The sequence below is a fragment of the Eptesicus fuscus genome, chromosome 22 (genome assembly GCF_027574615.1).
Source record: "Eptesicus fuscus isolate TK198812 chromosome 22, DD_ASM_mEF_20220401, whole genome shotgun sequence".
NCBI lineage: Eukaryota > Metazoa > Chordata > Mammalia > Chiroptera > Vespertilionidae > Eptesicus > Eptesicus fuscus.
In genome coordinates, this window is record NC_072494.1 from 10,552,875 (window position 1) to 10,566,224 (window position 13,350).

General features: G+C 43.7%; 2 protein-coding genes across 3 annotated transcripts in view; one reads left to right on the top strand and one right to left on the bottom strand.

Annotated features, from left to right (window-relative positions):
- Window positions 1–2,076: 2,076 nt before the first annotated feature.
- LOC114233627 (serine/arginine repetitive matrix protein 1-like) lies at window positions 2,077–3,794 on the bottom strand. Its single transcript, XM_054712248.1, has 3 exons — window positions 3,443–3,794; window positions 2,640–3,353; window positions 2,077–2,312 (listed from the first exon to the last, which is right to left on the bottom strand). The coding sequence occupies exons 1-3, from the start codon at window positions 3,792–3,794 to the stop codon at window positions 2,107–2,109; spliced, it is 1,272 nt and encodes a 423-aa protein (XP_054568223.1). The 3' UTR covers window positions 2,077–2,106.
- MAN1A2 (mannosidase alpha class 1A member 2) overlaps window positions 3,293–13,350 on the top strand; it is a 60,754-nt gene continuing 50,696 nt past the window's right edge. The window contains exons 1-2 of one of the 2 annotated variants that reach the window (XM_008147227.3): window positions 3,293–4,428; window positions 11,802–12,057. In XM_008147227.3, coding sequence (XP_008145449.1) covers window positions 4,127–4,428; window positions 11,802–12,057 — 558 coding nt within the window. In that variant the 5' untranslated portion in view covers window positions 3,293–4,126. The remainder of the gene's footprint in view (window positions 4,429–11,801; window positions 12,058–13,350) is intronic. The other variant, XM_028154165.2, reaches the window with a different exon arrangement.

The window sequence follows — 13,350 nt, forward strand, 5'->3', positions numbered from 1 at the left end:
GGGAAATCACCGCTTTGTGGCCACTTTGGAATGTTGTCCATGCCTTTGATCAAAGCATAACCACTCTCGGAAGATGACAAATTGTCTTTAAACCCTCTAGAACAGGCGTCCTCAAACTACGGCCCGCGGGCCACATGCGGGTGTTTTTGCCGTTTTGTTTTTTTACTTCAAAATAAGATATGTGCAGTGTGCATAGGAATTTGTTCATAGTTTTTTTAAAACTACTAGCAGCCCGTTTGCACGAAGATTCGTGCAATAGACCTTCATCCACCTGGCTGCCTGCACCAGTTTTCTGCCGGCACCAGGGACCCAGGCCTTGGCTGTGGCCACCGCCTTCTGCCTTCTTTCAGGGTCGGGGCTTGGCCCCGGGCGGTGGCCTTGGGCTCCGCTGCACCCAGCCTCCCTGCTAAGGATCGCAGGAGCCGACCCTGGTGGTTGCCTTCGATCTGTGCAGGCTCCCCGCTGGTGCCCAAGGCCGGGAAAGCCTCCGTCCGAGGCTTTCCCGGCCTTGGGCTCGGCCGAACCCCAGCGTCCCTGCAATGGTTTCCTGGTGGGCGTGGCTTGTGGGTGTAGCGAAGGTACGGTAAATTTGCATATTACTCTATTATTAGGTAGGATAGTCCGGCCCTCCAACGGTCTAAGGGACAGTGAACTGGCCCCCTGTTTAAGAAGTTTGAGGACCCCTGCTCTAGAATGAGATCTCTCCCTGCTCTAGAATGAGATCTCTCCCGGTTGCATATATACTTATTGATTTATTTCATGTACTCCCTGCTTTCTGTTGGTTACCCTCAGATGGACCCATTCATGCGTTCACCTTGATAAAACTGAGTCCACCTATTTGAAATCTGATCTTAACTTTCTCAAGTACCAGTTTCATTAAAATAATTTATTTATTTAATTATAAAAGTAACACAAACAGCACCAGGGGGCGGGAATCATAGGTAATACCAACATCTTAATATAACAGCTATAGTATTTTTCAAGTATTCCCTTTTGGTTTTTTATATGCATATTTTTATATGCTCATAAATCATATTAGCAACTTCTTTTAAAAAAACACACACAAAACAGTACTGATTATTTTAAAACTCATTTCAGACAGACTTAGTCTCTAGAAGATAATATATACACACGCACACACCATACCCTTTGATGCGATGCTGGTGTAGGATTATAATAAAGTAATTGATACCATCGTCAATGGCTTTAGAATTGCAGACTGCGTTTGGACTTCTTGCAGTAACCCCCAACTTAAACAAGGATGTTTTTACTCTCCTGAAGGAAAAATGAATTTGGCAAAACAGGCAAGGGCAAGAAAATGGAAGGGGTACAAATAAGCCTTCTTCTCTGGCTAATAGGTTGAACCTGCTTAAGTCACAGTTGTCAGCTAGGTGATGGCAGGTTTCAGCTATCTCCCTGGTTAATGATTTGGTGTCAACCTGGATAGTATTTACTTTTCAAGACTCACATAACTTGCTATTTTATCCAGAGGTCAATATTTACTTTCCCTGTTCTTTTTGTGGAAAATAATGACCTCGAAGGTAGGAAACCAAAGTGTTTGTTTTCAGAGAGGCTCGGCATTAGAAGCCTACTCATAAAATTGACACGTTGTAGAAAGGCACGCTGGGAAGGCAGAAGTTTCTTACAGCCGCTTCCCAAGTGCCAGCAGAAATCTCACTTAGGGCTGGGCACTCTTTACTGCCAGCCTGACTGGGTGAGCATCAGCGCTGGCCCTTTAACACGTGGATGGATGTCTTTGATTTGGTGAAGCAGGGTCCATGACAATGGCTTCTTTTGTCATATGGTAGGTAGGTAGATATGCCGAGCTTCTGGAAACAGTGCAGCCTGGAATGCACTTCGAATTGTGCCAATGAACATGAGGCTATTTTGCTTGTTTTTCAACCTACGGCTGACTTTTCCCCTCGCTGCCATTTAAGGGCCTCCTCTCTAATTCCCAGTCATCAGTAAGGGCCTGTAGAGAGGATGACAATTTAATATCAGAATAAAACACAATCTGGAAGCAAGAATATATATATTGCATATATATATATATATATATATATATATATATATATATATATATAGTGTATATATTTTTACTCAATACTATGGATAACAGAATCCACTCGGACAGCTCTGCAGCCTGATTTTAAACAGCACTGTTGTCTTCGGGGCTTCTGGCACCTCCTCATTAACACTTCGTATTTCTCCCATGGGAGGGGCGGTGGTGAGGGCTGTGAAGATGACCAGAGGTGTCTTCCAGACACTGGGCCAGGGGAAGGCTGCGGTCCTAGATTCCTCGGAAAGGAAGCCTAATGGAAAGGGCAAGGTGGCCATTTTATTTTTAACACAGAGCCTGGCACAAGGGCTGGTGCTCAATACGGAGGCCTCGGGTGCCCTGCTACGCGCACGCGGGCCGCGTGGAGGAAGTTTGAGACCTTCTCGTTGGGCCCTAGGAGCCCCTGGTCGGTAACCAGGGCAAGAGGACTCGTGAAAGGGAGACCTGAGCCGCCGGAACCCTTCACGCCAGTGACACTCAACTGCGGCGAACCCCCCGCGACCCAGCCTCCTCTCCCTCGCCCAAGCGCCGGGGCCATTCCCCACCCCGATGGCCGCGCGCTCGGCACCGGCGAAGTTACCGGAGAAGCGCCGGCGGGCGGGCGGCCGGCTTCCCTCGCGGGTCCACACGGCGGCGGCAGGGAGCTTCCGGGGGCGCGGGCGCGGGCGCCGCAGCGGCGCGAGGCCGGAGCGCGGCCGGCGGGCGGGCGGGGCGGGCCGGGAGCGTGCGCGCGCACCTCGCACTCGCCGCCCGGGGACGCCCACTCGCGAGTCGGGGCAGTGAGGCCAGTGCGTGCCCGCCGCCCCCCGCCCGGCCCCTCTCCCGCGTGTGCCCAACGGGTGCGGGCCCCGGCGGTGCGGCGCTCTCCGGCCCGAGGCGGCGGGGACCCGGGCCCGCTCGCCGCGCCGCCCCGCGTGGACGCACCGCCCCTCCCGCCGCCGCCTCCGAGCGAGCCGCTGCGAGGACCCGAGGCGGCGCGGAGGAGGCCCTCGCGGCGGCCGGGCCGACCTCCCCCGCCCGAGGCGCCGCTGCTCCCGCGCGCTCGGGGTCGCCGCCGCCTCGGAGCCGAGCGAGGAATGAGCAGGCGCCGGCCCCGCGCTCTCGGAGCGAGGGGCCGCGGCTCGGCTTCTCCTCCCGCCGCGGAGCCGCGGGGGCTCGGTCTGCGCGTCCGGGCGCGGCGCGGGCAGCGGCGGCCTCGCTCGGGGGGCAGGCGCCCGGGTTAACTCCCCCGGCCGCCGGGAGGAGGAGGAAGAGGTGGAGGAGGAGGAGGAGCCGGCGGGGCGGCCCGCGCTCCCTCCCCGCGCACACGCCCGGGCTCCTCAGTGGCCGCCCGAGGAGGAAGTTCCGCTCCTGACAGAGCCGCGCGGTAGCGACAGCGGCTACGCGGCGGCGGCCGGGAGGGCGCTGGGGCTCGGGACGCGGATGCCCTTCGCGCCGGCCGGCCGGTGGGCAGCGTCGAGCTCTCCGCGGAGCTGGGGCCGCGTCGGGAGGCGCGGGCGTCCGAGACCCGCCGCCTCTCCGCCCGGCGAGGTGGGAGACCGCCCTCCCTGTTGGCCGACTTCCGAGGAGACCCTGATTTTTCCACCGCCGACGGTGAGAGACTCCGGGACCGACGCGCCCGAGGAGGTGAAGGGCACCCTTTTCTAACTCCTCGGGTCCGGCCTGGCTGCCTTTGGGGGCGGGAGACCCCGTTGGAGCATCGCCGGGCGCCGGCATGGACGAACCCACCTTGCATCCTTGCTGCGGCGTTGCCCGCCTGATCCACCCCGAGGCATGAGGAGGACGCTGGTGGGAACCCCGACGAGGTCCTGGGCACCCATGGCCAAGGAGCGACCACAGGACGTCCGCTGGTGAATTTGGGGGGGCCACGCATGTTCCTGAATGTTTCTGGGCAGGCGTGAAGAGGTGCCCTATTGAAAAAGCACAGCGATCCTTGACGAGGAGAGCATTTTGAATTTCCCCGTGTTTTTTTTTTTTTTTGGCCAAGATTTTGAAGGTGGTTCCATGTATCGTGCACTCGACATCAGATGAGAACTTGATGAGATCTTTTGTCCAAGAGCGTGAACGATGACCGCCCCGGCCCTGCTGCCCCTGTCTGGACGGAGGATCCCGCCCCTGAACTTGGGGCCGCCTTCCTTCCCGCATCACAGAGCTACCTTGAGACTTTCCGAGAAGTTCATCCTCCTCCTCATCCTAAGTGCCTTCATCACCCTGTGTTTTGGGGCATTCTTCTTCCTTCCGGACTCTTCCAAGCACAAACGCTTCGATCTGGGTTTGGAGGATGTGCTCATTCCTCACGTAAATGCCAACAAAGGGGCCAAAAACCCTGGAGTCTTCCTGATTCACGGACCCGATGAACCCAGACACAGGTTTGTTTATTTCAGAAGTTGTGGTGCTAACAGTTGGCAGGGCAAGATGGGATTTACTGCATCGGATCTGTCGTGTGTGCGCTTTTCCTTTTTTTCAGTCAAATGTCATTTTCCCTGAGTTGTGAGACTTGTTATTTCACAACTGGTTCAGTGGAACCATGGACTGGAAGGGCTCCTAGAGCCCGATTTAAAGTCCAGCTCCTTCGTTTTATACAGGAGAAACCTGTGTGTCCAGAGATAACCTAAAGAAATCCCGACATAGGTTGTGTCTTCATTTATTAAGAAGGTGTTGCATTCAGCCATTGTGCCACCCGGTGAAATAGATACTGAATTCTGACAGCTTCTGTGGGTTTGTCCTCTCCTAAAGGGCTCTCGTTCTCTGACTTTGTAATTAAAACTTGGTAGTAAATCTTAGCTTTTTAGGAAGACAGAGATGGGCAGAATATACCTGTTATTTAATATGTGTGTGTGTGTGTGTGTGTGTGTATGTATGAATATATTGATTTGAAAGAAGGGAGAGGGAGAGAGAAACAACCATGATGAAAGAGAATCATTGATCAGAGGTTGCCTCCTGCTGAGGTTCCAGCCTGCAACCCCAGCATGTGCCCTGATGGGAGATCGAACTGTGACCTCCTGGTTCATAGGTCGACACTCAACTACTGGGCCACGTTGGCCTGGCATCATTTCTTAACATGCAAAAATATCCTGATTGTTGTTATTTTCAGGGGATGCCTTTGGGTACTCTATGTGGAATCAGTTAAGGTAAAGATGCCATTGAATCTTGTCGTTTCGCTTTGAGAGTCATGTAGACTAGATCTGGCTATGTTTTAAAATTTAATTTTACCCTGGTATATATTTAGTTGAGAGGTGGAATGTGTCAGGTAACTATTATAAGGTGATCAATTAAAGGGTTCACTTTCTTTCAGATAACCAAATCTGAAGTCACCTCTTGGGAGAGTTTGGCCAAATTGGGATAAAATGGGAGCTTTAGTTACAATCTCTTTAAATCATTTATGTAATTTGTATCAAAAGAAGAGTTTGAGAAAGTATTTACTTTTCTCAAACCTACATTTTTTTTTTTTTAGCTTGCTAAATCTTTCCCTTCTTTTCTTACAATAGTTTTTCAGTGTGTGATAAGAATCATATGCTTGAGTTGTTTTCGGCTGACGTTATTTTAACTTTTTATCAAGCATAAAGTTTTTGAGAAAGCGTAGGTTCAGTTGGGAAAACGCACTGTTGTAATGAGAGGGGTTTTTTCCTTTTCTCAATCTTCTTAATTTATTATTTGCTTGCTGGTTCTTTGACTTTTGGCTGAACCTTATGGAGTAGTTACTTCTAAAATTGTTTCATGCCATTATTTTGTAATTAAATTAATTTGGAACTTTTGCCATCATTTTTGACTTCTGTACTCTTTTGTATTTATTTCTTTTATTTTGCCTTTGCTCTATGTGAATTTGAAAAAAAATTAAGATTTAAAAAATCATTTTATAAATGGCTAGAATTTATTTATTACAGTAGACTCCACCACCCCACCCCACCCCCCTTTTTTTTCCATGGTTCTGCTTTTTGTGGTTTCAGTTACCTGAAGTCACCCATGGTCAGAAAATATTAAATGGGAAATTTCAGAAATAAACAATTCATAAGTTTTAAATTGTGTGTCTTCTGAGTAGCATGATGAAATCCCATTCCTTCTTGCTCTGTCCCTCCTGGAAAGTGAATCATCCCTTTGTCCAGTGAGTCCACACTGTATACACTACCTGTAGTCATTTAGTAGCCCTCTCAGTTATCAGATCCGCTGTCCTGGTATTGCAATGTTTGTGTTCAAGTCACTCTTGTTTTACATAATAATAGCCCCAAAGCAAAAGAGTAGTGATACTGACAATTCGGATATGCCAAAGAAAAGCCATAACATGCTTTCTTTAAGTGAAAAAGTATGTGTGTATAGAGAAAAACAATGTGTATAGGATTTGGCACTATTCATGGTTTTAGGCACCCTCTGGGGGTCTTGGAATGTATCTTCAGCCGATAAGGGGAGAATACTGCATATGATTATATAATGAAATCTGTACCAATTTAAAAAGTAAATGAGTGAAATGTTATATACATTCTTGTTTTTCATAAGTTTAAAAGAAAAACTTTATTGAACATATACGAATTTAAAAGTAAACTTTATTGAACATTTTATATACGAGCCTGAAGGTAATAGGTGTATTTACAGAAGTATTTCCAGGTGTCACTTTTGAGCCTGGTTAACAATTACATCTCTTAATTTATCTAAGACTATAGGATAGTAGGATAGATTTTGTGAAAAACAAGAGTCCTTTAGTAATTCAGGCCTCAGACCTTGTGACATTTTCTTTGATTTAAGACTGTAATTTCCAAACGTTAACGTTGAGAGATGTCTTTGACAGTGTTCTCTTTTGTTCTTCATATCTTAACAAGAACTTTAGAGACAAGTTATATCATTTTTTAAAAAAAAGATATGAAGTATTCTGGAGACTACAAAGAATATGTGTGCTGTTTTCTTTTTATATTTTTGACATTTACCTGTCTATAAAATCAACCTCTGTTTCTTGATGTCTCCTTAGTGATATTGCTGTTATCATTTAAAGAATATTGGTCATATTTATTCAGCAAATGTTTTGAGTAGTTATTATGTGCTAAGCATTATATGAAGTATTGGGGATTATTGGAGAATAATGTAGATGATTAATTTTGACTCAGACATGACTGAAACATTTAAATCTTAGATTCAAATCTCAACATCATTCTTAAAGCATATATTATTATCTTTGGAGTCAGATTCTAGGGGTTCTTCTTACCTAGGTGAGGCTCTGGTGCCTGCATTTAGGTCATGGTATTTTTCAAGAGTTCAGATAACTTACTGTTTTATCTTTCCTCCTCCCCCCCCCCCCCCCCATAAGCATTTATGCCATTAACTTACGCATTTCTGGCATGTGAACTAGGCCATCTGGATGTAAGGTGCAGTGCTCCTGCAGCTTTTTTTTCCATGAGGAACTAGACCCTGGCATCTGAAAAAAATACGCTAATCATTGTGCTAAATTGAGATCTGGCTCAATTCTATGTATTTATGTATCTAAAACTATTTCTGTGTAGCTATATGGTTATGTTTGTTAAGTTTATAAAGTAATGTGTGCATACATTACCCCTTCAATACTTGGCAGTAAGGTGGTATCGGATATGAAGTTTGTATCTTTTGGTGTATATCTGTTATGTATATTATAGTAAATGCGAATTATTTTTCCGTTAATTTGTGATGCCATTATAAAACATTTTCTTTTTCATGACCTAGATTTTTTTCTCTGTACTTAGAAAGATTGGTAATACCTAGGGTGTGGTGAGCAGTGAACAGCTGGTTCATCCTGTGCTTAGACTGTTGGTGTAAGTCTAAATTAATAGAATTCTTGTGAAGAACAATTTAGTAATATTAGCTCATTTAAAGTACATATTCTTTGATCCAGCAGTTCTTATAAGAACTTATTCTTGGTAAATCTTCACATCAGTGCACAAAGTAATGTACAAGAATGTTCCCTGAAGCCAAAACATGACATATTGTAAATGATCCAAATGTCTGTCAACAGGGGATTAGTTAACTAAATGATAATATATCACTATATGTGCAGAGTTCTTTTCTTTTTTAAACCGCCCCCCCCCCCCCATGGATTTTTCTGGCTATTCCTAAAAGCACCATGCTATTTTAATTTCATAATTATATAATAGTATGTTCTGGTATCTAGTATATATTTTCTATACCATTCTTGTTTTATTAAAAAGTTATAAGCATACATAAAAGTCTTAATAGATAATATTAATGTCATATTAACTACTTCAAATCTGAAAATTTCAGCTGAAGATTACCTTTCTTGAGGTAAACCTCAGAGTTTGACATTACATGGTTTTATGTTTCTACAGCATATATATATTGATATAAATTACATATAAATATATATATTGTTTTGTATGTTCTTAAACATGTATATAATTCTGCAAGTTGTTTGTTTTTTTTTTGCTCAACTTTTTTAAGGATTTATGTATGTTAATATATTGGGCTGTGGTTCAATTATCTACTTTAGGTATACATGCTTAAACTTCAAATTATTTCTACATTCCCCTGTTAATAAATATTTATGTTAAGTCCATATTTTTGCTACAAAAACATTCTTGTACATGTATTCTTGTGCGCCCCCCCCACCCCCCGCTGAGTTTTTCCTCCAGGGTAAAAGCTTAGTAATAAAACTATTAAGTTGTAAAGTATGTGCATTATTGACTCTAAATTTTGTTGCTCAATTAGTCTGTACGGTAGTTGTACCAGTTTGTACACCTGCATCTTTGCAAACCAAGGTATTGTGTATTTAAAAAATCTTTACCAATCTGATGCCAATTTTAGTTTTTATTACTCTCATTACTGAGTGAGGTGGAATATTTTTTAAAACATATTTATTAGTTATTTGGGTTTCCTAGCCTTTGTTCACTCACATTTTTTTTTTTTTGCCTTTTTTTCTTACGGCTTATTCTCCTTTATGAAATTCATTTGTAGGAATTATTTATACATCCTGATGAATTCTTAGGTAGATGCATTACATGTATCTTCTTGCAATGGGTGTCTTATTTTTATACTTTGTTTATGGTATCTTTAGTTTTACAGAAGTGTCACATTTTAATAAAATTGAAAGTGTCAATATTTTCCTTTATGGTATTACTAGAGGCCCAGTGCACGAAATTTGTGCACTGGGGCGGGGGGGGGGTGCCCCTCAGCCCAGCCTGCACCCTCTCCAATCTGGGACCCCTCGGGGGATGTCCGACTGCCGGTTTAGGCCCTGTGGGATTGGGCCTAAATCAGCAGTCGGACATCCCTCTCACAATCCGGGACTGCTGACTCCCAACCTCTCGCCTGCTTGCCAGCCTGATCACCCCCTAACCACTCCCCTGCTAGCCTGATCAATGCCTAACTGCTCCCCTGCCGGCCCGATTGCCCCCAACTGCCCTCCCCTGCCAGCCTGGTCACCCTCAATTGCCCTCCCCTACCAGCCCGGTAACCCCCAACTGCCCTCCCCAGCCAGCCTGGTCGCCCCTAACTCCTCTCCCCTGCAGGCCTGGTCGCCCCCTAACTGCCCTCCCCTGACAGCCTGGTCGCCCCTAATTGCCCTCCCCTACCAGCCTGGTCACCCCCAACTGCCCTCCCTTGCAGGTCTGGTCCCCCCACAGCTGCCTTCCCCTGCCGGCCTGGTCGCCCCTAACTGCCCTCCCATGCAGGCCTGATCCCCCCCCCAACTGCCCTCCCTTCCCTGCAGGCCCGGTTGCCCCCAACTGCCCTCCCCTGCTGGCCTGGTCGCCCTCAACTGCCCTCCCCTGCTGGCCTGGTCACCCCTAACTGCCCTCCCCTGCTGGCCTGATCGCCTACAACTACCCACCCCTGCTGGCCATCTTGTAGTGGCCATCTTTTGCAGGGGTGTGAGGGTCAATTTGCATATTACTTTTTTATTATATAGGATTGCTTTTTGGATTTTGCTTAGGGAATGCTTTTCTACCCTGAAGTTATAGTCTTATCTTAAATTTTGGTAGTTTTAAAGTTTTGTTTTTCACAGCTTGGTTTTGATTTTTGTGTATGATGAGGTTAGGATTGAATTTATATTTTTCTATACTAGTGTCCACTTGTTCCTGTGCTCCTTATTGAAGAGTGTGTCCTTTCCCATAGATTTGTAATGCCATTTCCGCTGTATAACATTTTTTCATGTGTTCATAGGTTTGATTCTAATAGGAATCAAACCTATGGGTTGAACTAATAGGAAACAAGCTGACAAAAAGAGACAGAGGTAATTTGCTGAGTCTAAGTCCCGGCATCATAAAGTAGAGTATGGAAGAGCGGAATTAGAGTTGAGAATTTTGGTTTACTCACTGGTGCTGTATGACTCTCTTGTTTTTAGCGCATTGACTTGAAGGAGAGGAATCTTGGATACATATAGTAGAAACCAGCTGTAATGCATGTAAAATAGGTATTTATTGGAAGGATATTGGTTGGCTTTCAGAATTGACATAAGATCTGGAGAACTAGGTTTAGAAGATATTCAGGCATTAAAGGAAGGCAGGTATGCAGAACCATAGTGAAGTTAAGGAACAGTTAATGTACCATTGTCAGTGCACACACATATATGCACACCATTTATGCTATTTTACTTTGGTCTTGTTTGTTTTTGGGTTATAGTTGTAGTTCATTTTCACTGAGTGCTGGTTATGGCTTCGCTGCCTCTGGTCACTAGATTCCTCTGCTTTCTGAGTGACTTCTAAAATTGAGTTATTGTTCCTTTATGCCACTTACTCCAGATCTGTAGTTTCAGCCAGAGCGTCTGATTTCCTAGGTGTAGATCACAGGGCCATCCTTGCCTTGCTGTTAGACAATAGAAAGATAAAGTACCCAGAGCCATTTGACTTCTATAGGAAGAGAAGGGATTCTACTACTAATATACTGGTGAATTTCTGAATTTAGATAGGAGATTACATATTAACATCTTAAGAAATGTTAAGTAAACTGCAAAGAACCCTAAGTTGTATTACATTGATGAAGTTCTGACTTGTGCTGTGCTATTTAGAAATGTAGATATAGTCTTCTTAGACTGTACATTTTAGCACTTTCTGTGCAGTGGTTTAAAATGGGCCAGTACTGCTCCCTCCCCTTAATAATATAAATTCATGGGTGTCACACAGACCTGTTGAATTGGAATCTGTATTTTTAACAAAGGCTCAAGAGACTTTTAAGTAGTCATGCCCACACCAGTTGGGAACTGTTGTGCTGTAAGCTCCATGTTATTTCCAAAATGCAAAAGTTGTAGAAGAGTATGATGTACTATATAACAAAATGAAAAAAATTCCATCATCTTATTTTTCTGCTTATCTCTTTCCTTGACCCTGTTTATATTTTTGTCCATCTTGATACTGAGTTCTTTATTTTTTTAATTTTCTCTCTCTCCGCTAGTTTTTCACTGGTATGTTTCTCCTCCTTTCTCCCTCTTCCCCTCCCTCCTTTTTTTTTTTTTTTTAATGTGTCTACTTACAAGTTACTGATTGCTGTTTTCTCTGTTTTCATTGGCCCTGAAATTGTAACTTTCTTTCTAGGTTCCCTCTTCCTCCATTGTGTAAAGTGTTAGCTCTTTGGCATCCAGAGCTCATACCAAGTTATATTTATCCTGTTCTTTGGGCAGATAAATATGAGTCTCTCATAGATCATTGCTGCCTTTCAATGGTAGGAGTAGGAATCAATTGTCTGGGTTTGGTGGAGGAAACTTTAAGTTTCATGTTTAAAGCTTAGAGGTTTTAAGGAACATTCTAAGCAGTCTTTTTTTCTCCTCCTCTTACAGGGAAGAAGAGGAACGTTTGAGGAATAAAATTCGAGCCGATCATGAGAAGGCCCTGGAAGAAGCAAAAGAAAAATTAAAAAAGTCGAGAGAGGAAATACGAGCAGAAATTCAGACAGAGAAAAATAAGGTAGTCCTAGAAATGAAGATGAAAGAGAAAAAGCCACTACCACCAGTCCCTATACCAAACCTTTCAGGAATAAATGGTGGAGATCCAGAAGATAATGACATAAGAACGAAAAGGGAAAAAATTAAAGAGGTAATAGTAAGCTGAGATTTATGATATGAAGTGGTTATAGATACATATATTTGACTGGAGACATACACACACACATATATATGCATACCATTTATGCTTTGGTCTTGTTTGTTTTTGGGTCATAGTTGTAGTTCATTTTCCAAGTTGACAGTAAGGGCTAGAACTCCCTTTTAATATGTGTTATAATCTAAGTATTGGTCACTTGAAATTTTGCTATAATATTGTTTGGATGGTTACATCCTTCTCCCTGTGTTCAGAGATCTTTTGATAGTCAGCATTTTATAAATAATGTAGAATAGATTTATAAATAAGTTATTATTGAATAAGAAATCTCTTTAGTGTTAAGTTATAAGGGACTCTGCTGTATACTATGCATATCTCCTCATAAACATGCTTCTGAAGAGTTAGCTTTATAACTGTCATCTTTTTTAAAATTATATTTTTATTGATTTCAGAGAGGAAGGGAGAGGGAGAAAGAGATAGAAACATCAATGATGAGAGAGAACCATTGATCCACTGCCTCCTGCATACCCCACACCAGGGATTGAGTTGGCAACCCAAGCATGTGCCCCGACCAGAATTGAGCGGTGACTTCCTTGTTCAGGTTGACGCTCAGCCACTGAGCCATGCCCACTGGGCATATCTGTCATCTTTTAGGGAATGTGCCATGATACCCCATAACTAGATAACATATTAAGAACACATTCCTTCCGAAGAGTCTCAATGGACTGAAGAATGGGGAGGGATTGACCTCAGAATTCTTTATACTTATTTAGTCACAGAAGTCTTTCAGTTTGTTATTTTAGGAATGACTTGGAGATAAAGAGAATACCATAGTGTGTGTGTGTGGGTGTGTAATTTAGTGAATATTTCAAATGAACTTGGTAAATTAAAACTTTGGCTAATTTCGGGTGGAGTTTGCAGTTGTACTGCCTATGTAGATTTTGTCTGGGGTAATCGCATCAACAATATTCCAAAGATACTGTTTATCATAAAATAAGATAATAAATTTAATTCAAATACTCAAATATCTATATGGATATATTTTAGTAATGAATATGAATGATTTAGCAGGTACTTTAAGCTTGACCTTATGAATTATTATAAGATGACCTTGATGGAATCAAAATAGAACTTTACTCTGATTTTACCTCACCTTTGATGTTTTGTCTTATGCCCAGACTATTAAGGCACTTTCTTTGGACAGTGTTTGGGAGACATTGATAGGTAGTTGTTGATTTTGTAAGATGGGTGACCTGCTTTTTTTAGATGTCATTAGATTTTATTGAAATA

Coding starts and splice junctions, on each gene's coding strand:
- LOC114233627 (XM_054712248.1), bottom strand. CDS start 3,794: ATGCAAGGTGGGTTCGTCCATGCCGGCGCCCGGCGATGCTCCAACGGG. Junction 3,354..3,442: donor GCCCTCCCGGCCGCCGCCGC/GTAGCCGCTGTC, acceptor GTGCGCGGGGAG/GGAGCGCGGGCCGCCCCGCC. Junction 2,313..2,639: donor CGCCCGCCGGCGCTTCTCCG/GTAACTTCGCCG, acceptor CCTTTCCATTAG/GCTTCCTTTCCGAGGAATCT.